A 22440-nucleotide genomic window follows, 5' to 3' on the forward strand; every position below is an offset into this window, starting at 1 on the left:
GCCTGCCACCGGCACGTACCGTACGCACCTACGGGGCCAGCCCGCCGCACACGCCCAGGCCCCGCTCCGCGCGTTAACCTCCGTGGCCGTTCCCACTCCACTCCACTCCTCGGCGGTAAAAGTTTGTGTTTTGACCCTTTTTTAAAACCTATTCAAGATCTAACCCTATTTTGAATTTTTTTTCGAGATCTGATCATTTTGCTACCGTCAGAGTCCATGACGGTAAGGTGTAACACCGTCAGGGACCTTGGCGGTAGGAAACATCCTTACCGCCAAACATACTGGCGGTAGTCTATAAAACCCTATCGTCAAAGTGCTTTACAGTAGACACGAGCACGTACTATATTCAACACTTAAAAGAATTTTACGGTAGAGCATGCAACCTTACCATCAGGGACCTTGACGATAGGCTGTTAGACCCTATCATCATGAACCTTGGCCGTAGCAAAAGGACCAGATCTTAAAATTATATCAGACTAGGGTCAGATCTCGAATAGATACCCGAAATTTGGCGCTCCTCGGCGGCGACAAACTCGCATTTCCTGGCCGCCCGCCGGCCGGCCGGATACCTCGTCTCCATCCCATCCGCCGGCGCTCCGCTCCACTCCCGGCCACTTGGTTCGGCCTTTTCCTACCGTTTGTGTCGTGTTCGTTGGTTTCCCCACGCCGCACGCGCCGGAAGGAAGCAACCCAACCCCGAAAGTCGCTTTTCCCACTCGCCAGGCCAGGCTAGGCTAGGGTTTTTCTTCCTTTCTTTCTTTTCGGAGGCCTTTCCGGCCAGCCATGTCCCTGTCCATGTCGTCGTCGCCCCCTCTTGCGCTTCTGCTTCCGCTTGTCCCCCCACCCTGCCTCACTCGCTGACTCACCCGCCGCGCTCTCTCTCTCTCTTTCTTCGGGAGCTTCCACTCCGGGCCCAATGGACGAGGAGGAGGGCCCGCACCCGCTGCCGCTGCCGGAGCCGGGGCCGGAGGTGGGGGCGGAGGAGCCGGCGGCCGGCCGGCGCTGCGGCCGCCACCCGGACCAGCCCCTCACGGGCGTCTGCTCCGCCTGCCTCGTCGAGCGCCTCTCCTCCGTCCGCAGCCCCGCCCACCCCGAGATCCTCGAGGTCGCCACCACCTCCTCCTCCCTCAACCCCGACGCCCGCCCCGCCCCCCTCCCCCTCCCCGTCCCCGCTCCCGGCGACCAAGAAGACCAGGGCAAGCTGCGGAGGACGCTCATGCTGCTCTTCCAAATGGACGACTCCGGCGCCGCCGCCGACCGCCGTCCGCCCGACGCCAAAGATCCCGGGGCATCAGAGGCGGGCCACCCCGGAGGAGCACGCGGGAGTCGTTGGAAGGGCGCCTCCTGGCTCAGGGCCATCCTGCCCAGGCGTGGGCCGCGGCGGCGCGGCGCCAAAGAGGGCGAGGAGGAGGAGGAGCCCTCGCGCCCGTCCGGGGCGGTGGATCCCCTTCCGGGAGATGTCGGCGGGGCCCCGTCGCCGCCGCTGGTGGAGCGGAGGGCCAGCTTCCGCCGCTCCTGCGAGTGGATGATCTGCCGGGAGCCGCCGCCCGGCGGCAGGGGGGGCTCCTCCCTGGACCCGCCCCGCCACTCCTGGGACGGCTCCATGGTGGGCAGGGCCTTCGCCTGCTCCTTCGCGTGCCTAGAGGAGCCCTCCGATGGCGTCACCAGGGTCAGGCACAGCAATGCAGAGGAACCGGCCGGGGAGCGCCCTGCTGCCGGGGTGGCATCCGAGAGCAGGAACGGGGGGCATTCCGCCGATGTGGCCGGCGGCGAGGGGCCGAGGTTCAGGGAGAGGAGGAGCTGCAGTGACGCCGGCCCGGAGATAACCGCGTCAGCCTCAGGTGTCCGGCGCCGGAGGTCCAACAGGTGGAGCAGGGTGTGGGATCGCAGCATCACGAGTCCACTCAAGGAGTTCGTGAGGAAGGGGGAGCACGCTCTTGACCGGTCCTTCTCGGAGTCGAGGAGGGAAACCAGGAGGTGCAAAAATGGGGAGACGACAGACATCGAAAATGGCGAAATTCACCATGGCCGCAACGGGTCGGCACTTCCTGGCAGAGCAAGCCAGAGCACAAGCAGAAGATCACAAGCTCACACGGCTAATGGGGAGGAGCAGAATTTCCGCACGGATTGGCTCAGGAACAAGGAATGCAGGATCAGCAGGAGCAGGAGCGTGCATTACACTTCTCCTGGGAACTTCGATAATGGGATGCTGCGGTTTTACCTGACGCCGATGAGGAGCAACAGAGCCGCAAACAGGGGGAGGAGGAGAAGCTCGCGCTTGTTTGGAAGAGGACTTTTTGGTTTCGTTTGAGTGGCTCAGGTTGAATGCCATACATTTTAGAAGATGGCAGCAGCACAAGCAACTTTTTCTTCAGAATCTACTTGGTTTCTTAGAAGTGGCTAACTCTGTAAGTTGTTCAGCAGCTACATTCTTTCTGCAGTACATTATTAAGCCCAACTTAGAGTCAGGAAGATTTAGCTTAAGTTGCAGATTTGCTGCTGCTCTGTTCTTTTAAGACATTGCTTATAGATGGAATCAGGACTGTGCTGTCCAGATTAGTGTATCAGGTGTAATTATTTACATTATAATAATATTCGTATCAATTCTTCCAATCAGTAAAGGTATATACTGTTCTAAACTTGTAACATGTTGTTGCCTCCAAAACATATGCCATATGCCTATCCATGGACAAGATCACGAGCCAGAGAACTTTCAGCTGCTGTGTCTCATTATTAGAAATAGCCACATATGGCCCATATGCTACACAGCTTACACAGAGAAGGGAATAATATAAGCTGTGTATGAACTTTCCTGCTCTGCAACTCTTGCACTTTTGTTGTTAGTTTCTGTTTCCTATATTTTGTAGACTGCCTGTTAACCACTGGTCCATGCTGTTCATTGCTCTATAAATGACATTGAGGCTGCACTGGTGTGGTCCTTACAGAAGGCATGAGAGTTCTCAATGGTGGGGTCCTTGTGCCAAATGATTCCATATGTATCCCCAACTTCAGTCAGTGTATTCACATCTTTAACTTGTCTAGGTAAGGATACAGTATAAACCGATTGGCACTCGTGTATTTTGTTTTAGTCTAGGAAACAGGCATTTGAAGGTCTTGCCTGTATATGTTTGCTCTTGCTAGATCAGCTAGCTATGTAGGGCCACTTTTTGAGGACATTTATCTGTTCTTGTTTTCTTTGCGCAACGCCTGAATTATGATCCTTGAGAGTTCAGACTATTCAATTCTTAAACAGGCTGAATATTTGCGATGGTACTTTATCCCTACCTATCATCGCCAGTGAAGTACTGTTCTAAACTTGAAACATGTTGCTGAAACATGTACTAGCATATACAGTATCTATCTTTGGGCAAGTTCACAAACATGCAGCCCATATGCTACAATTTACTCAAAAGAAGGCAACAATAAGCTGTGTATGGACGTTCATGTTTTGCAACTCTTCCTCTTTGTTAGTTTTTCCGTTTCCTATATTTGAAGACCGTTAACACACTCCATTGCAGCCACTGGTCCATGCCCTTGCCTGCTCTATAAATGGCATTGAGGCTGCACTGATGTGGTCCTTACCAAGGGCATGAGAGTTCTCAATGGTGGGTGTCCTCTCCTTGAGGTAAATGATTCCATATGTGCCCCAACTTGAGTGCATTCCCATCTTTAACTTGGCCAGATAAGGTTAAAGTGTGAGCCACATCTGCACCGCTGTTTTATTTTTCGTAGGAAGCGGAAATTTCAAAAGGTCGGGTTGCATATGTTTGGTTCACTCTGGCTAGACCAGCTATGGCCATCAGTTGCGGACTTTTAGTATCTGTTGAAGTTCCTTGTTTCATAGAGATTTCAGACTGCTGTGTTCTTAAACAGGATGGATGGATGTGGATACTGTAATATCACAGATCTGTTGCTCCCTGTTTAATGATTTGTGATTGTGATGATACCTTGTCGCCTTCTCTTTCATCATATAGATATATAAAGTGTCTCAACTTTAGTACAACTTTGTACCAAGACATTTATTTTGGGACGGATGGAGTAATCTGGTAAGTTGTCTACCAAGGTTTTAAATAGTTCTGGCAGCAGAGAAGTAGCATATGAATGTAAAGGAGCTGGATGAATCAACAGCTCAAGGTTTTGGTGGATCAAATCAAAGGTGTGTTTTGTTCTGGCAGAATTGTTCCATTCTTGGTACGCACTCCCTCCGTCGTTCCAAAATAAGTGTCGCGGTTTTAGTTCAGTTTTGTGCTAAAGCCACGACACTTATTTTTGGAACGGAGGAAGTAAGTTCTAAGCCTCTAAGGCTTGTTCTTGCATGGAAGATTCAGACATGTTTGCCTTTTTTTGGGGGATGTTGACATCGTTTGCCTTTGGATCTGAATGAAAAGAAGTTTGCTACTGGTAGTCGTTTTTGTCAACAAATGCGGGCCATCTTTTTCTTTGCAGCTAAGTGTCAGTGAACTTGTCCAACTGCTCTGCACATGCAATTTTGCATCTTCAGTCCAGAGAGCTCAGAGAACTTTCAGCTGTTGTGGCCCATATGCTACAGTCTGCACAAAGAAGGCAATAATAAGCCGCGCATGAACTTTCCTGCTCTGCAGCTCTTGCCTTTTGTTGTTGGTTTGTGTTTCCTACTACTCCCTCTGTAAACTAATATAAGAGCGTTTAGATCACTACTTTAGTGATCTATAAACGTTCTTTATATTTCTTTAGGGAGGGAGTATATTTGAAGACTGACCCTTAACCGCTGGTACATGTCATTCGTTTCTCTATAAAAATGGCACTGAGACTGCACTGATGTGATGTGGTCCTTACCATAGGCACGAGAGATTCTCAATGGTTGGGTCATTGTGCCAAATGATTCCCCCAACTTCAGTCAGTGTATTCCCACTTTTTTTCACTTGTCTAGATAAGATACAGTATTGCGTTTTTCTGTCTAGGAAACAGAGATTGCATATCTATATGTTGGTCCATTCTTGCTAGACTTTCAGTATCTTTTGAAGCTCCTCGTTTTCATACTGGTGCAACACCTACGAAATTATGATCCATCCGAGTTCAGACTGCTGGAGATTATCATTTTTAGAGCAATCCAGGTTTTACTACGCAATGCTGGATTACACTCTGAAGGCAAAGATGCAGCCAGGAAATCAGGCATTGCATCATAGCATTGCCCAACACTGGTGCTAAGAACCACCGAATTTCCTTGGTGCCAGATGTAGAGAAGCTTGAAGGAGCAAGACCTTATTCGGTCCATTCAGGATATGAACGCCAGAGATCAAGGGTGTTGGCACTTGGCACTGTCTGTTTCCTGAAGGCCTTTAGCAGAAGCTTGTTCCAGAGATGATCGATGATGCGTTCTTAAACAGGATGGATATAATTAACAACACATATCCGTTGCTCCCCGTTTCATAATTTGTGACTGTTCTTAAAAAAAGTTTGACTTGGGACAAACCCAGAAGCTCAAGTATTTTGGAACAGAGGAAGTGCTTCGCATGTTTATTGTTTACATAATAAGTAAGTATAAACCAAGAACCTTTGTAAATTTGATTTTTCATTATTTGTTTTTGTTGTTTTTAAGCACCCATTTATGAATTTGTTTTGGCACGGTTTCTGCAGCAACGCGGGTTGGGCATTATGTACTTGATACTCAAAAGAAGTGAAGTGATCTGGAGTCGAAATTGATGCACCATATCCCACTTCATACTGACATCAGTAATGCTGACCATCTAGTTTGTAAGGTTGAGGATAATACTTGTGACACGCTTCTGACAGGCTCATGGGTGCGTTGACTCTAGCCTGCTGTGTAACGATAACTGCATGCGCCAAATTAGGAACCAGTCCTCCAAGCCCACATCAAAGAAGGGAGGAAACCCCTGTGAAATTGACCCTGTCCCATTTTGGTTCTTCTCTAGTCCTCATATATATTGACACTACGAAATCTCTACCTGTCATTCACAATGAATTTTTTTGTTCTTCAAAATGATATTGTTGAACTATATATTATTTATGTTCGACAATAAAATAAAAATAATTTAGTGAATTTATTGTAGCACCTGAAATTTTTTTTTTGAGAAAGTTCACGAAAATCTAATTGTACGTCTTTCATTATTTTGTACGTCCTTAAATTATAAGCTACTCTCTCCGCCCCACAATCTAAGATGCTTTTGCAAGCTGTTTTAGCTTGTACTCCCTCTGTAAATTAATATAAGAGCGTTTAGAATATTTATAGTATTCTAAACGCTCTTATATTAATTTACAGAGGGAGTAGCTTGCAAAAACGTCTTATATTACGAGACGGAGAAAGTATTTTTTGTGATGGGCATATATAGTAAACTAGATACGGAAGGCCTCTTTGTGTATTCTAGTATCTAGTTTAAGCGGAGACTGCAGCGCCGGAGCGGAGTCGCGCAAGAAAAGCCACCGTACCCACCTCAGTTGGAGCCACGAATTCTTGGGGAGAAGATAATAAAAGGACGGAAGGCGACTCCCACCCAGCCAGCACGTTCCTTGGAAGGCTCCTCCCTCCAGTGAGGTGCCAATGGGCTCGTCTCCAGCTCCAGGTAATTCCATCCACCAAACCAAACTCGAGATGCATTGTATGATCATTGGTTGAGGTTCCTTCCTACATCGATCCAATCCTGACACCTTTTTGCTCTCGATCGATGTTGTGCCAAACGCACCACGTACGTGCAGATGATGCCATGAGGCAGCATCTGCTGGACGTGGACGTGGACGGCGGCGACGGGCCCAAGATACGGGTGCGCGGGCTGACGCTGCGGCCGCCGGGGCCGGACGGCGAGCCGACCGTGCCCGGGTCCGACCTGGACGTGCCGCGCGGGGTGGTGATGGGCGTCATCGGCCCCAGCGGCAGCGGCAAGTCCACGCTGCTCCGCACCCTCAACCGCCTCTGGGAGCCCGCCCCCGGCGCCGTCACCCTCGACGGCGCCGACATCCGCGGCCTCGACGTCCTCGCGCTCCGCCGCAGGGTCGGCATGCTCTTCCAGCTCCCCGCCATGTTCCACGGTACGCATCTGCCATTCAAATGCTCCATCGTTGACTTCAATTGCATGCTGGATCTGCGGCTCTGTCTGATCTGATGTGAACCATCTGCGCTGCTGCTGTGCTGCAGGAACGGTGGCGGACAACGTGCGGTACGGCCCGCGGCTGCGCGGCGAGACGCTGACCGACGCGCAGGTGGAGGAGCTGCTGGGCCTGTCGGACCTGGACCCCGCCCTGGCCTCCCGGCCGGCGTCGGAGCTGTCCGTCGGCCAGGCGCAACGCGTCGCCCTGGCCCGCACCCTCGCCAACGACCCGGAGGTGCTGCTGCTGGACGAGCCGACGAGCGCGCTGGACCCCATCTCCACGCAGAACATCGAGGAGGCCATCGTGCGGCTGAAGAAGGCGCGGGGGATCACCACGGTGATCGTCTCGCACAGCGTGAGGCAGATCCAGCGGATCGCCGACCTCGTGTGCCTCGTCGTCGACGGCGTCGTCGTGGAGGTGCTCCCGCCGTCCGACCTGTCCCAAGCCAAGCACCTCATGGCCCGACGCTTCCTGGAGCTCAGCTAGTTGAATGTTTGTTTGACTTTGGTCGCCGACTACACTGTTGAGTCTGTCTGACCTTGCTTAATTCGGACATGTCGCTTCAATCTTGCTACCACGACGAACGCTGTGTGCGATCTGCATAAATGTACTTCTCTTTTTGAGATAGCATAAATGTACTTTTGGTGTGTCTCGTAGACTGATGGAGCGAGAGAGGATTTTCTAGCTCTATACCTATACGGTCTATACCATACGAAGTAATTGATTTATTTATGGACGCCGATAACTGCCACACGATGTAGTGTATTGGGTGGTTGTGCCGCACGGCTCGTGTGGCATGGAGAAGAACCCGCCCGCATGACCGCGCCCGGGCGCGCGCAGCCATAGCCCGCACGTCCGGTGTGTGGCAAAACCGCCCACATGTCTGGGCCAAACGACCGCGCTGCCCGCACGACCCAGCACGCCCGCCGTCCCGGGCTCCTTCCGATCCACAGTCCGCCCTGCCGCCATTGTCTCGCACCTCTCGATCCCCTACCTCCGTCGACTTCCTTCTCTGGTTGCCATGGGCAACCAGAGCAGATCCCTAGCGCCTTCCCCCCGCTAACCACCCCCCCCCCCCCCCCCCCCCCCCCCCCCCCCCCCCCCCCCCCCCCCCCCCCCAAGACGACGAGCTAAAACAGGTGGATCTCCGATCTCCTTCTGTTTCTCGACCTTCTTTTGTCCAAAAATCTAAAATTGCAAATTTGCCCATGAAGATGGCGACTGGATCCATGCTATCAGGGCAAACACCCCATGAATTTGTGTGTCTTTTCATTTACCCACCAACATACGCCAGATCTGCCATATACTATGCTAGACTTGTGCCAAGCTTCTGGGTTGGCTTGATGCGAGTAGTTGGTAATGAAGCATGCGTAGAAATCACTATAAAATAGGGAGAGAAAGGAGGAATTTGGCATGGGGAGGGAGGAAAAATAATTGCCACTTGTATCTAACGTCAGTTGCCATCTATCGTTGTCCATAGTTGCCACCATGTTATCTTATTGCTTGCCATCCTATTTTATTTTCTGTTGCCATCGCTTCAAAATGATGGATGGCATCCAGAATTCAGAAAAGAGAATGGATGTGCATGTCCTACTTTCCATGAGGTGTTGGTTGCCTATGCAAGAAATGTTATGAGATTGTCGTGTTATCTTCTACATGCAAACAACAAGAACGCTTTTTGCGGATTGTTGATGCGTTCTTCTTCATGCAGTGACTAAAAGCACCGTGACAGAAAAGAAAAGGCAGAATAATGAATCACGAAGATGGCGCTGATCCTTGGCTTTCTCAAAGGCCGGAAACGCCACCTTGGGATGCAGCAGGGTACAATCAACTCATTTCTTCAGGGCCATTGCTGCCACTACTAGAGCACTACGCGGGCATCGATACGATGCATGATAAACAAAGAAGAAATAGTTGCCATGTTCGTGACAATGAAGATGTCATTCTACTTATGTCCTACAATCTATTTTTAGCAGGTTCTTATGACCAAATCACAATCAGGGGGGCAGCATGGCAAGTTTCGTCACAGGGCGCTAACACTGACAAATGTACGGGCAACCAACTTCAGCTAGCTAATGTGGCAAATCAAGGTAACGCATACGAAAAAGAAACTTACTGTTGTGGACATGTAACTTGCAAGGATGGCAAAAGACTCACGAATTATATCGGAAAAAATGTAGGACCTTCATGCAGCACGTGGCATCAGGCGGCAACCATGTACCTGCCATCAACGTTGTACACAGGTGAGTGCATGAAAGTGAAGTTGTGGACAGCGAGTTAGGAGAAAGGAACATGTCTGACAGTTGCAGTTTCCATGCATGGACAACTTCAGTTGCCATGGCTGGACAAACTGCAGTTGCCATGCCTGGACAAATGCAGTTGCCATGTATAATCAAATGTGACTGCAATGTCTAAAAAACCGTGGATGACAAGTGTGAACAAATCTGTGTGGCATGGTTGGACCACTACGTGTGCCATGTTGAACAAACTACAGTTGCCATGCAATGACCAACTGCTACCATGATCGCAGGTTGTTACGGTGGAACCACATCGGCAAACGTCTCATGGCAAGCTTCACAGTTGCAGGAAAGCGCTATTGCATATAGAGCACATCAAATTGGAATGACAGACCACACAAGATCGGCACATGCGGCACAACAAGGTAAAAAAAAGTGAAAACAGAAAACAGTACTGCATTTGCTTTTGTGGGGAATAGCATGTGAAGAAAAGTAGATTTGTAACGGTGGTGGTGGAAAAAGCAAACAAAAAATGCTACCAAGTGGTCGTGTGCAAAGAGTCGTATACTGTCTTCGGGATTTGCCAATTGCTATAAGAGCGTGTGCAACATTCATGATTGTTCACATTTGCGTATTGAGCACAAGCGTAGAATATAAGTTTTGATGCTAAAGTATACTGGTTGCCATGTGTTGGCAATAGTAGTTGCCATGTATGTTGGACTGTATCTGCCATTGCTATATGCTGCAAGTTCTGACGCTGAAAGACGGTGGTTGCCATGTGTTGGCAACAGTAGTTGCCATGCGTGTTGGACTATATCTGCCATTGCTATATGCTATGAGTTCTGATGCTAAAAAGACGCTGGTTTCCATGTGTTGGCAACGGTAGTTGCCATGTGGTTGGACTGTAGTTGCCATTACTGGAGAATTACAGTTTCCATGCATGGCCATATGCAGATTCACGGCTTGCTGTGTGAATGATGTCATGCAAAATCACATGCAGTTGCTGTACTCCGTTACGATAAACATGACATTCAAGCAAAATCTTACGCTCATACCTGATTTTTTTATTGCAGGACCTTCAACTACAATTAACAACGGCGCGGGGACATCTATTCTGCGGGGAGCTCTGAGCGCACAGACGACGCGTTCCACCAGCCAGCCAACACTCATGCCACAAACAATGCTGAGTCAGTGTCGGAAATGGCAATCGTGCCAGCAATACCGACAAGCACACCTGTGCACACCAGCACAAGCAACACTCAAGTAGATGAAACAACCGTTGATACTGAAGTGAATGATGAAACCGATGACGAAGCACAAGGGGATGAAGATGGTGGGCAATCAGAAATCATGGTACCCCAGCCACCGTATCTTGGGCAGAGATTTGATTCATTTGTAGATGCAAAGGAATTCTACCAGACTTATGCAAAGTTCCATGGGTTTGCGGTCAACACCGAATACCATAGGAAAATTAAAAAAACTAACAAGTACAGCAGAGGTGAGATGAGGTGCTACAAGGCACGAAGAAACAAGAAGGGTAAAGGTGATGCGCCTGTCGTTCCGGAACGAAAGAGAGGTATCATTGTCAAGACGGAATGCCCTGTTCGGTGTAAACTGAACGTAGATGGAGCACAGTGGGTGGTCATTGAATATTTTGACGAGCACAACCACGAGCTAATAAAGAAGTTTGACCTGGTCAAACTTCTGGCCGCCCATAGAGGATTCACCCCCCTCGAGAAGAAATTCATAAAGTTGCTACATGATTGTAACGTCAGTCCATCAAAAATGGTGCAGATACTCTCCCTCATCCACAACAAAAACGGGTCTCTGAGTAGCGTGGCCTACCTACCAGCGGACGTCACAAACCTAAAGGCAAAGTACCGTAGAGAAAGCAAGTTGGCTGACATAGAAGCCACGATATCCTACTTCGATGAGAAAGCGAAAGAAGATCAAGATTTCTTCTACAGGATAAGATTGGACGATGAGGACCGTGTCAGGAACATGTATTGGGTGGATGGTGCTGCAAGAAGTGTTGGGGAACGTAGTAATTTCAAAATTTTCCTACGCACACGCAAGATCATGGTGATGCATAGCAACGAGAGGGGGGAGTGTGACCTACATACCTAGTAGATCGACAACAGAAGCGTTTGGTTGATGTAGTCGTACGTCTTCATGGCCCGACCGATCAAGCACCGAAACTACGGCACCTCCGAGTTTTAGCACACGTTCAGCTCGATGACGATCCCCGGACTCCGATCCATCAAAGTGTCGGGCAAAGTGTCGGGGAAGAGTTCCGTCAGCACGACGGCGTGGTGACGATCTTGATGTACTACTGCAGCAGGGCTTCGCCTAAACTCCGCTACAATATTATCGAGGACTATGGTGGCTGGGGGCGCCGCACACGGCTAAGGAAAAGATCACGTGGATCAACTTGTGTGTCTCTGGGGTGCCCCTGCCTCCGTATATAAAGGACTAAAGGGGGGAGGCTGGCCGGCCAAGGAGGGCGCGCCAGGAGAGTCCTACTCCCTCTGGGAGTAGGATTCCCCCCCCCCCAATCCTAGTTGGAATAGGATTCGCGGAGGGGGGAAAAGAGAGAGAGGGGCCGGCCCCCTCTCCTTGTCCTATTCGGACCAAGGGAGGGGAGGGGCGCGCGGCCCATGAGGGGCCTCTTCTCTTTTCCACTAAGGCCCATCATGGCCCATAGCTCCCGGGGGGTTCCGGTAACCTCCCGGTACTCCGGTAAAATCCCGATTTCACCCGGAACACTTCCGATATCCAAACATAGGCTTCCAATATATCAATCTTTATGTCTCGACCATTTCGAGACTCCTCGTCATGTCCGTGATCACATCCGGGACTCCGAACAACCTTCGGTACATCAAAATGCATAAACCCATAATATAACTGTCATCGTAACCTTAAGCGTGCGGACCCTACGGGTTCGAGAACATGTAGACATGACCGAGACACGTCTCCGGTCAATAACCAATAGCGGACCTGGATGCCCATATTGGCTCCTACATATTCTACGAAGATCTTTATCGGTCAGACCGCATAACAACATACGTTGTTCCCTTTGTCATCGGTATGTTACTTGCCCGAGATTCGATCGTCGGTTATCCAATACCTAGTTCAATCTCGTTACCGGCAAGTCTCTTATCGTTCTGTAATACATCATCCCGCAACTAACTCATTAGTTGCAATGCTTGCAATGCTTGCAAGGCTTAAGTGATGTGCATTACCGAGAGGGCCCAGAGATACCTCTCCGACAATCGGAGTGACAAAACCTAATCTCGAAATACGCCAACCCAACATGTACCTTTGGAGACACCTGTAGTACTCCTTTATAATCACCCAGTTACGTTGTGACGTTTGGTAGTACCCAAAGTGTTCCTCCGGTAAACGGGAGTTGCATAATCTCATAGTTATAGGAACATGTATAAGTCATGAAGAAAGCAATAGCAACATACTAAACGATCGGGTGCTAAGCTAATGGAATGGGTCATGTCAATCAGATCATTCTCTTAATGATGTGATCCCGTTAATCAAATAACAACTCATTGTTCATGGTTAGGAAACATAACCATCTTTGATTAACGAGCTAGTCAAGTAGAGGCATACTAGTGACACTTTGTTGTCTATGTATTCACACATGTATTATGTTTCCGGTTAGTACAATTCTAGCATGAATAATAAACATTTATCATGATTATAAGGAAATAAATAATAACTTTATTATTGCCTCTAGGGCATATTTCCTTCAGTCTCCCACTTGCACTAGAGTCAATAATCTAGATTACATAGTAATGATTCTAACACCCATGGAGCCTTGGTGCTGATCATGTTTTGCTCGTGGAAGAGGCTTAGTCAATGGGTCTGCAATATTCAGATCCGTATGTATCTTGCAAATCTCTATGTCTCCCACCTGGACTAGATCCCGGATGGAATTGAAGCGTCTCTTGATGTGCTTGGTTCTCTTGTGAAATCTGGATTCCTTTGCCAAGGCAATGCCAAGGCAATTGCACCAGTATTGTCACAAAAGATTTTCATTGGACCCGATGCACTAGGTATGACACCTAGATCGGATATGAACTCCTTCATCCAAACTCCTTCATTTGCTGCTTCCGAAGCAGCTATGTACTCCGCTTCACATGTAGATCCCGCTACAACGCTTTGTTTAGAACTGCACCAACTTACAGCCCCACCGTTTAATGTAAACACGTATCCGGTTTGCGATTTAGAATCGTCTGGATCAGTGTCAAAGCTTGCATCAACGTAACCTTTTATGATGAGCTCTTTGTCACCTCCATATACGAGAAGCATATCCTTAGTCCTTTTCAGGTATTTCAGGATGTTCTTGACCGCTGTCCAGTGATCCACTCCTGGATTACTTTGGTACCTCCCTGCTAGACTTATAGCAAGGCACACATCAGGTCTGGTACACAGCATTGCATACATGATAGATCCTATGGCTGATGCATAGGGAACATCTTTCATATTCTCTCTATCTTCTGCAGTGGTCGGGCATTGAGTCTTACTCAACTTCACACCTTGTAACACAGGCAAGAACCCTTTCTTTGCTTGATCCATTTTGAACTTCTTCAAAACTTTGTCAAGGTATGTGGTTTGTGAAAGTCCAATTAAGCGTCTTGATCTATCTCTATAGATCTTAATGCCTAATATGTAAGCAGCTTCACCGAGGTCTTTCATTGAAAAACTTTTATTCAAGTATCCCTTTATGCTATCCAGAAATTCTACATCATTTCCAATTAGTAATATGTCATCCACATATAATATCAGAAATGCTACAGAGCTCCCACTCACTTTCTTGTAAATACAGGCTTCTCCAAAAGTCTGTATAAAACCAAATGCTTTGATCACACTATCAAAATGTTTATTCCAACTCCGAGAGGCTTGCACCAGTCCATAAATAGATCGCTGGAGCTTGCACACTTTGTTAGCTCCCTTCGGATCGACAAAACCTTCTGGTTGCATCATATACAACTCTTCTTCCAGAAATCCATTCAGGAATGCAGTTTTGACATCCATCTGCCAAATTTCATAATCATAAAATGCGGTAATTGCTAACATGATTCGGACAGACTTAAGCATTGCTACGGGTGAGAAGATCTCATCGTAGTCAATCCCTTGAACTTGCCGAAAACCTTTTGCGACAAGTCGAGCTTTGTAGACAGTAATATTACCGTCAGCGTTAGTCTTCTTCTTGAAGATCCATTTATTTTCAATTGCTCGCCGATCATCGGGAAAGTCAACCAAAGTCCATACTTTGTTCTCATACATGGATCCCATCTCAGATTTCATGGCTTCAAGCCACTTTGCGGAATCTGGGCTCACCATCGCTTCTTCATAGTTCGTAGGTTCATCATGATCTAGTAGCATGACTTCCAGAACAGGATTACCATACCACTCTGGTGCAGATTTCACTCTGGTTGATCTACGAGGTTCAGTAGTATCTTGATCTAAAGTTTCATGATCATCATCATTAGCTTCCTCACTAACTAGTGTAGGTGTCACAGAAACAGTTTTCTGTGATGTACTACTTTCCAATAAGGGAGTAGGTACAGTTACCTCGTCAAGTTCTACTTTCCTCCCACTCACTTCTTTAGAGAGAAACTCCTTCTCTAGAAAGTTTCCGAATTTAGCAACAAAAATCTTGCCTTCGGATCTGTGATAGAAGGTGTATCCAATAGTCTCCTTTGGATATCCTATGAAGACACATTTCTCCGATTTGGGTTCGAGCTTGTCAGGTTGAAGCTTTTTCACATAAGCATCGCAGCCCCAAACTTTCAGAAATGACAACTTTGGTTTCTTGCCAAACCACAGTTCATAAGGCGTCGTCTCAACGGATTTTGATGGTGCCCTATTTAACATGAATGTGGCCGTCTCTAGAGCGTACCCCCAAAACGATAGCGGTAAATCAGTAAGAGACATCATAGATCACACCATATCTAGTAAAGTACGATTACGACGTTCGGACACACCATTACGCTGTGGTGTTCCGGGTGGCGTGAGTTGCGAAACTATTCCACAATTTTTCAAATGTACACCAAACTCGTAACTCAAATATTCTCCTCCACGATCAGATCGTAGAAACTTTATTTTCTTGTTACGATGATTTTCAACTTCACTCTGAAATTCCTTGAACTTTTCAAATGTTTCAGACTTATGTTTCATTAAGTAGATATACCCATATCTGCTTAAATCATCTGTGAAGGTGAGAAAATAACGATATCCGCCACGAGCCTCAATATTCATCGGACCACATACATCTGTATGTATGATTTCCAACAAATCTGTTGCTCTCTCCATAGTACCGGAGAACGGCGTTTTATTCATCTTGCCCATGAGGCACGGTTTGCAAGTACCAAGTGATTTATAATCAAGTGGTTCCAAAAGTCCATCAGTATGGAGTTTCTTCATGCGCTTTACACCGATATGACCTAAACGGCAGTGCCATAAATAAGTTGCACTATCATTATCAACTCAGCATCTTTTGGCTTCAACATTATGAATATGTGTGTTACTACTATCGAGATTCAACAAGAATAGACCACTCTTCAAGGGTGCATGACCATAAAAGATATTACTCATATAAATAGAACAACCATTATTCTCTGATTTAAATGAATAACCGTCTCGCATCAAACAAGATCCAGATATAATGTTCATGCTTAACGCTGGCACCAAATAACAATTATTTAGGTCTAATATTAATCCCGAAGGTAGATGTAGAGGTAGCGTGCCGACTGCGATCACATCGACTTTGGAACCCTTTCCCACGCGCATCGTCACCTCGTCCTTAGCCAATCTTCGCTTAATCCGTAGTCCCTGTTTCGAGTTGCAAATATTAGCAACAGAACCAGTATCAAATACCCAGGTGCTACTGCGAGCATTAGTAAGGTACACATCAATAACATGTATATCACATATACCTTTGTTCACCTTGCCATCCTTCTTATCCGCCAAATACTTAGGGCAGTTCCGCTTCCAGTGACCAGTCTGCTTGCAATAGAAGCACTCAGTTTCAGGCTTAGGTCCAGGTTTGGGTTTCTTCTCTTGAGTAGAAACTTGCTTGTTGTTCTTTTTGAAGTTCCCCTTCTTCTTTCCTTTGCCCTTTTTCTTGAAACTAGTGGTCTTGTTGACCATCAACACTTGATGCTCCTTCTTGATTTCTACCTCCGCAGCTTTCAGCATCGCGAAGAGCTCGGGAATAGTCTTATTCATCCCTTGCATATTATAGTTCATCACGAAGCTCTTGTAGCTTGGTGGCAGTGATTGGAGAATTCTGTCAATGACGCAATCATCTGGAAGATTAACTCCCAATTGAATCAAGTGATTATTATACCCAGACATTTTGAGTATATGCTCACTAACAGAACTGTTCTCCTCCATCTTGCAGCTATAGAACTTATTGGAGACTTCATATCTCTCAATCCGGGCATTTGCTTGAAATATTAACTTCAACTCCTGGAACATCTCATATGCTCCATGACGTTTAAAACGTCGTTGAAGTCCCGATTCTAAGCCGTAAAGCATGGCATACTGAACTATCGAGTAGTCATTAGCTTTGCTCTGCCAGACGTTCATAACATCCGGCGTTGCTCCTGCAGCAGGCCTGGCACCCAGCAGTGCTTCCAGGACGTAATTCTTCTATGCAGCAATGAGGATAATCCTCAAGTTACAGACCCAGTCCGTGTAATTGCTACCATCATCTTTCAACTTTGCTTTCTCAAGGGACGCATTAAAATTCAACGGAACAACAACACGAGCCATCTATCTACAAACAAGCATAAACGAGCAAGATACTTATCAGGTACTAAGTTTCATGATAAATTTAAGTTCAGTTAATTTACTTAAAGAACTCCCACTTAGATAGACATCCCTCTAATCCTCTAAGTGATTACGTGATCCAAATCAACTAAACCATGTCCGATCATCATGTGAGATGGAGTAGTTTCATTGGTGAACATCATTATGTTGATCATATCTACTATATGACTCACGCTCGACCTTTCGGTCTCCGTGTTCTGAGGCCATATCTGTATATGCTTGGCTCGTCAAGTATAACCTGAGTATTCCGCGTGTGCAACTGTTTTGTACCCGTTGTATTTGAACGTAGAACCTATCACACCCGATCATCACGTGGTGTCTCAGCACGAAGAACTTTCGCAACGGTGCATACTCAGGGAGAACACTTCTTGATAATTTAGTGAGAGATCATCTTATAATGCTACCGTCAATCAAAGCAAGATAAGATGCATAAAAGATAAACATCACATGCAATCAATATAAGTGATATGATATGGCCATCATCATCTTGTGCCTGTGATCTTCATCTCCGAAGCACCGTCATGATCACCATCGTCACCGGCGCGACACCTTGATCTTCATCGTAGCATCATTGTCGTCTCGCCAATCTTATGCTTCCACGACTATCGCTACCGTTTAGTGATAAAGTAAAGCATTACATCGCGATTGCATTGCATACAATAAAGCGACAACCATATGGCTCCTTCCAGTTGCCGATAACTCGGTTACAAAACATGATCATCTCATACAATAAAATTTAGCATCATGCCTTGACCATATCACATCACAACATGCCCTGCAAAAACAAGTTAGACGTCCTCTACTTTGTTGTTGCAAGTTTTACGTGGCTGCTACGGGCTTAAGTAAGAACCAATCTCACCTACGCATCAAAACCACAACGATAGTTTGTCAATTTGACTCCGTTTTAACCTTCGCATGGACCGGGCGTAGCCACACTCGGTTCAACTAAAGTTGGAGAGACTGTCGCCCGCAAGCCACCTATGTGCAAAGCATGTCGGGAGAACCGGTCTCGCGTAAGCGTACGCGTAATGTCGGTCCGGGTCGTCTCGTCCAACAATACCGCCAAACCAAAGTATGACATACTGGTAGGCAGTATGACTTATATCGCCCACAACTCACTTGTGTTCTACTCGTGCATATAACATCAACATATAAAACCTGGCTCGGATGCCACTGTTGGGGAACGTAGTAATTTCAAAATTTTCCTACGCACACGCAAGATCATGGTGATGCATAGCAACGAGAGGGGGGAGTGTGATCTACATACCTAGTAGATCGACAACGGAAGCGTTTGGTTGATGTAGTCGTACGTCTTCACGGCCCGACCGATCAAGCACCGAAACTACGGCACCTCCGAGTTTTAGCACACGTTCAGCTCGATGACGATCCCCGGACTCCGATCCAGCAAAGTGTCGGGGAAGAGTTCCGTCAGCACGACGGCGTGGTGACGATCTTGATGTACTACTGCAGCAGGGCTTCGCCTAAACTCCGCTACAATATTATCGAGGATTATGGTGGCTGGGGGCGCCGCACACGGCTAAGGAAAAGATCACGTGGATCAACTTGTGTGTTTCTGGGGTGCCCCTGCCTCCGTATATAAAGGACTAAAGGGGGGAGGCTGGCCGGCCAAGGAGGGCGCGCCAGGAGAGTCCTACTCCCTCTGGGAGTAGGATTCCCCCCCCCCCCCAATCCTAGTTGGAATAGGATTCGCGGAGGGGGGAAAAGAGAGAGAGGGGCCGGCCCCCTCTCCTTGTCCTATTCGGACCAAGGGAGGGGAGGGGCGCGCGGCCCATGAGGGTCTGCCTCTTCTCTTTTCCACTAAGGCCCATCATGGCCCATACAGCTCCCGGGGGGTTCCGGTAACCTCCCGGTACTCCGGTAAAATCCCGATTTCACCCGGAACACTTCCGATATCCAAACATAGGCTTCCAATATATCAATCTTTATGTCTCGACCATTTCGAGACTCCTCGTCATGTCCGTGATCACATCTGGGACTCCGAACAATCTTTGGTACATCAAAATGCATAAACCCATAATATAACTGTCATCGTAACCTTAAGCATGCGGACCCTACGGGTTCGAGAACATTGTAGACATGACCGAGACACGTCTCCGGTCAATAACCAATAGCGGGACCTGGATGCCCATATTGGCTCCTACATATTCTACGAAGATCTTTATCAGTCAGACCGCATAACAACATACGTCGTTCCCTTTGTCATCGGTATGTTACTTGCCCGAGATTCGATCGTCGGTATTCCAATACCTAGTTCAATCTCGTTGCCGGCAAGTCTCTTTACTCGTTCTGTAATACATCATCCCGCAACTAACTCATTAGTTGCAATGCTTGCAATGCTTGCAAGGCTTAAGTGATGTGCATTACCGAGAGGGCCCAGAGATACCTCTCCGACAATCGGAGTGACAAAACCTAATCTCGAAATACGCCAACCCAACATGTACCTTTGGAGACACCTGTAGTACTCCTTTATAATCACCCAGTTACGTTGTGACGTTTGGTAGTACCCAAAGTGTTCCTCCGGTAAATGGGAGTTGCATAATCTCATAGTTATAGGAACATGTATAAGTCATGAAGAAAGCAATAGCAACATACTAAACGATCGGGTGCTAAGCTAATGGAATGGGTCATGTCAATCAGATCATTCTCTTAATGATGTGATCCCGTAAATCAAATAACAACTCATTGTTCATGGTTAGGAAACATAACCATCTTTGATTAACGAGCTAGTCAAGTAGAGGCATACTAGTGACACTTTGTTTGTCTATGTATTCACACATGTATTATGTTTCCGGTTAGTACAATTATAGCATGAATAATAAACATTTATCATGATTATAAGGAAATAAATAATAACTTTATTATTGCCTCTAGGGCATATTTCCTTCAGTCTCCCACTTGCACTAGAGTCAATAATCTAGATTACATAGTAATGATTCTAACACCCATGGAGCCTTGGTGCTGATCATGTTTTGCTCGTGGAAGAGGCTTAGTCAATGGGTCTGCAATATTCAGATCCGTATGTATCTTGCAAATCTCTATGTCTCCCACCTGGACTAGATCCCAGATGGAATTGAAGCGTCTCTTGATGTGCTTGGTTCTCTTGTGAAATCTGGATTCCTTTGCCAAGGCAATTGCACCAGTATTGTGGCCAGTGCGGCTGTGGTCAGGCTGGGGCCCCCACGAAGACCTTTAGTACCGGTTCATGCCATGAACCGGTACTAGAGTTTCTTAGTAAGCTGATTTTTAGTCCCACCTCGCCAAGAGAGAGGCAGTATGAGCGGTTTATAAGCCGTGAGTGTAGAGACAATGACGAATAGGCACAATGGTCACCTGCACGTTGATTAGCTTCAAGCCTTTCGGAATAGCATAGATTGCACTGAGCTATGTGCAGTGCAGTCTAAACTATTCCGAAAGGCTTGAAGCAAATTAACCAGCATTGCACCTCTTTTTTATTTTTAATAACTTATTTGAACTCCGGACTTCTTTTGTGTTCAGTATGCAACATTCAAAGCGACATCATCAATTTCCAACATGTTCTGACATCATTTGTTGTTTTTCAGTCATTTACCTAATTGTTTAGAGAGCTAAATGACCGTGAAATTGAAAATCACTACAAAATGAATTCTAAAAATGTTGAAACTTGGCATGGTATCATCATTTCACCCACATAGCATGTGCAAAAGAGTAGAGAGGGTCACGGCAAAAACTGGACGCACTTCGTGTACAAACTGGACAAACTCTTCCGGAGTATCAGGGTTTCGGACGAGAACTCATCTGTTACACGGGCACTTCAATGTTTTCTAAACTTATTTGAACTCCATACTTCTTTTGTGTTCAGTATGCAGCATTCAAAGCGACGTCATCAATTTCCAACATGTTCTGACATCATTTGTTGTTTTTCGGTCATTTACCTAATTATTTAGAGAGCTAAATGACCGTGAAATTGAAAATCACTACAAAATGAATTTTGAAAATGTTGAAACTTGGCATGGTATCATCATTTCACCCGCATAGCATGTGCGAAAGAGTAGAGAGGGTCACGACAAAAACTGGACGCACTTCGTGTACAAACTGGACAAATTCTTTTGGAGTATCAGGGTTTCGGACGAGAACTCATCTGTTACACGGGCACTTCAATGTTTTTTAAACTTATTTGAACTCCGGACTTCTTTTGTGTTCAGTATGCAGCATTCAAAGCAACGTCATCAATTTCCAACATGTTCTGACGTCATTTGTTGTTTTTCGGTCATTTACCTAATTGTTTAGAGAGCTAAATGACTGCGAAATTGAAAATCACTACAAAATGAATTCTTAAAATGTTGAAACTTGGCATGGTATCATCATTTCACCCGCATAGCATGTGCGAAAGAGTAGAGAGGCTCACGGCAAAAACTGGACGCACTTCGTGTACAAACTGGACAAACTCTTTCGGAGTATCAGGGTTTCGGATGAGAACTCATCTGTTACACGGGCACTTCAATGTTGTTTAAACTTATTTGAACTCCAGACTTCTTTTGTGTTCAGTATGCAGCATTCAAAGCGACATCATCAATTTCCAACATGTTCTGACATCATTTGTTGTTTTTCGGTCATTTACCTAATTATTTAGAGAGCTAAATGACCACGAAATTGAAAATCACTACAAAATGAATTCTGAAAATGTTGAAACTTGGCATGGTATCATCATTTCACCCGCATAGCATGTGCGAAAGAGTAGAGAGGGTCACGGCAAAAACTGGACGCACTTCATGTACAAACTGGACAAACTCTTTCGAAGTATCAGGGTTTTGGACGAGAACTCATCTGTTACACGGGTACTTCAATGTTGTTTAAACTTATTTGAACTCCGGACTTCTTTTGTGTTCAGTATGCAGCATTCAAAGCGACGTCATCAATTTCCAACATGTTCTGACATCATTTGTTGTTTTTCGGTCATTTACCTAATTGTTTAGAGAGCTAAATGACCGTGAAATTGAAAATCACTACAAAATGAACTCTGAAAATGTTGAAACTTGCAATGGTATTATCATTTCAGAGTATCAGAGTAGAGAGGGTCACAAAAAACTACTCAGAAATAAATAGAAGAAAATAAATAAAGCAGAAAATAATAAAACTATACAAAAAATTACTCAAAAATAAATAGAAGAAAATAAATAATGCAGAAAAGAAAAAAAACTATATAAAAAATTACTCAAAAATAAATAGAAGAAAATAAATAATGTAGAAAAGAAAAAACTATATAAAAAAT

The 22440-nt window shown here is 46.3% G+C and overlaps 2 protein-coding genes and 1 long non-coding RNA gene across 4 annotated transcripts; all 3 read left to right on the forward strand.

Moving 5' to 3' along the window:
• Positions 1 to 477: 477 nt before the first annotated feature.
• Positions 478 to 2639, forward strand: LOC125552913 (translation initiation factor IF-2-like). Its single transcript, XM_048716637.1, has one exon. The coding sequence runs from the start codon at positions 917 to 919 to the stop codon at positions 2309 to 2311; it is 1395 nt and encodes a 464-aa protein (XP_048572594.1). The 5' UTR covers positions 478 to 916; the 3' UTR covers positions 2312 to 2639.
• A 3766-nt stretch (positions 2640 to 6405) lies between these two features.
• On the forward strand, positions 6406 to 7735 carry LOC125554274 (protein STAR1-like). Of its 2 annotated transcripts, XM_048717850.1 has the most exons (3): positions 6406 to 6560; positions 6694 to 7023; positions 7130 to 7735. In XM_048717850.1, exons 1-3 carry the CDS (start codon positions 6539 to 6541, stop codon positions 7567 to 7569), a joined length of 792 nt encoding a protein of 263 aa, XP_048573807.1. In that variant the 5' UTR covers positions 6406 to 6538; the 3' UTR covers positions 7570 to 7735. The 2 variants fall into 2 exon arrangements, with proteins under 2 accessions (XP_048573807.1, XP_048573806.1); XM_048717849.1 differs by lacking the exon at positions 6406 to 6560 and having other exon boundaries at positions 6571 to 7023.
• Positions 7736 to 9023: 1288 nt separating this feature from the next.
• Positions 9024 to 9828, forward strand: LOC125554276. Its single transcript, XR_007304363.1, has 3 exons — positions 9024 to 9173; positions 9264 to 9326; positions 9614 to 9828. It is a non-coding gene; the product is annotated as an uncharacterized LOC125554276 (long non-coding RNA).
• Positions 9829 to 22440: the final 12612 nt, after the last annotated feature.

The sequence above is a fragment of the Triticum urartu genome, chromosome 4, assembly GCF_003073215.2.
Source record: "Triticum urartu cultivar G1812 chromosome 4, Tu2.1, whole genome shotgun sequence".
NCBI lineage: Eukaryota > Viridiplantae > Streptophyta > Magnoliopsida > Poales > Poaceae > Triticum > Triticum urartu.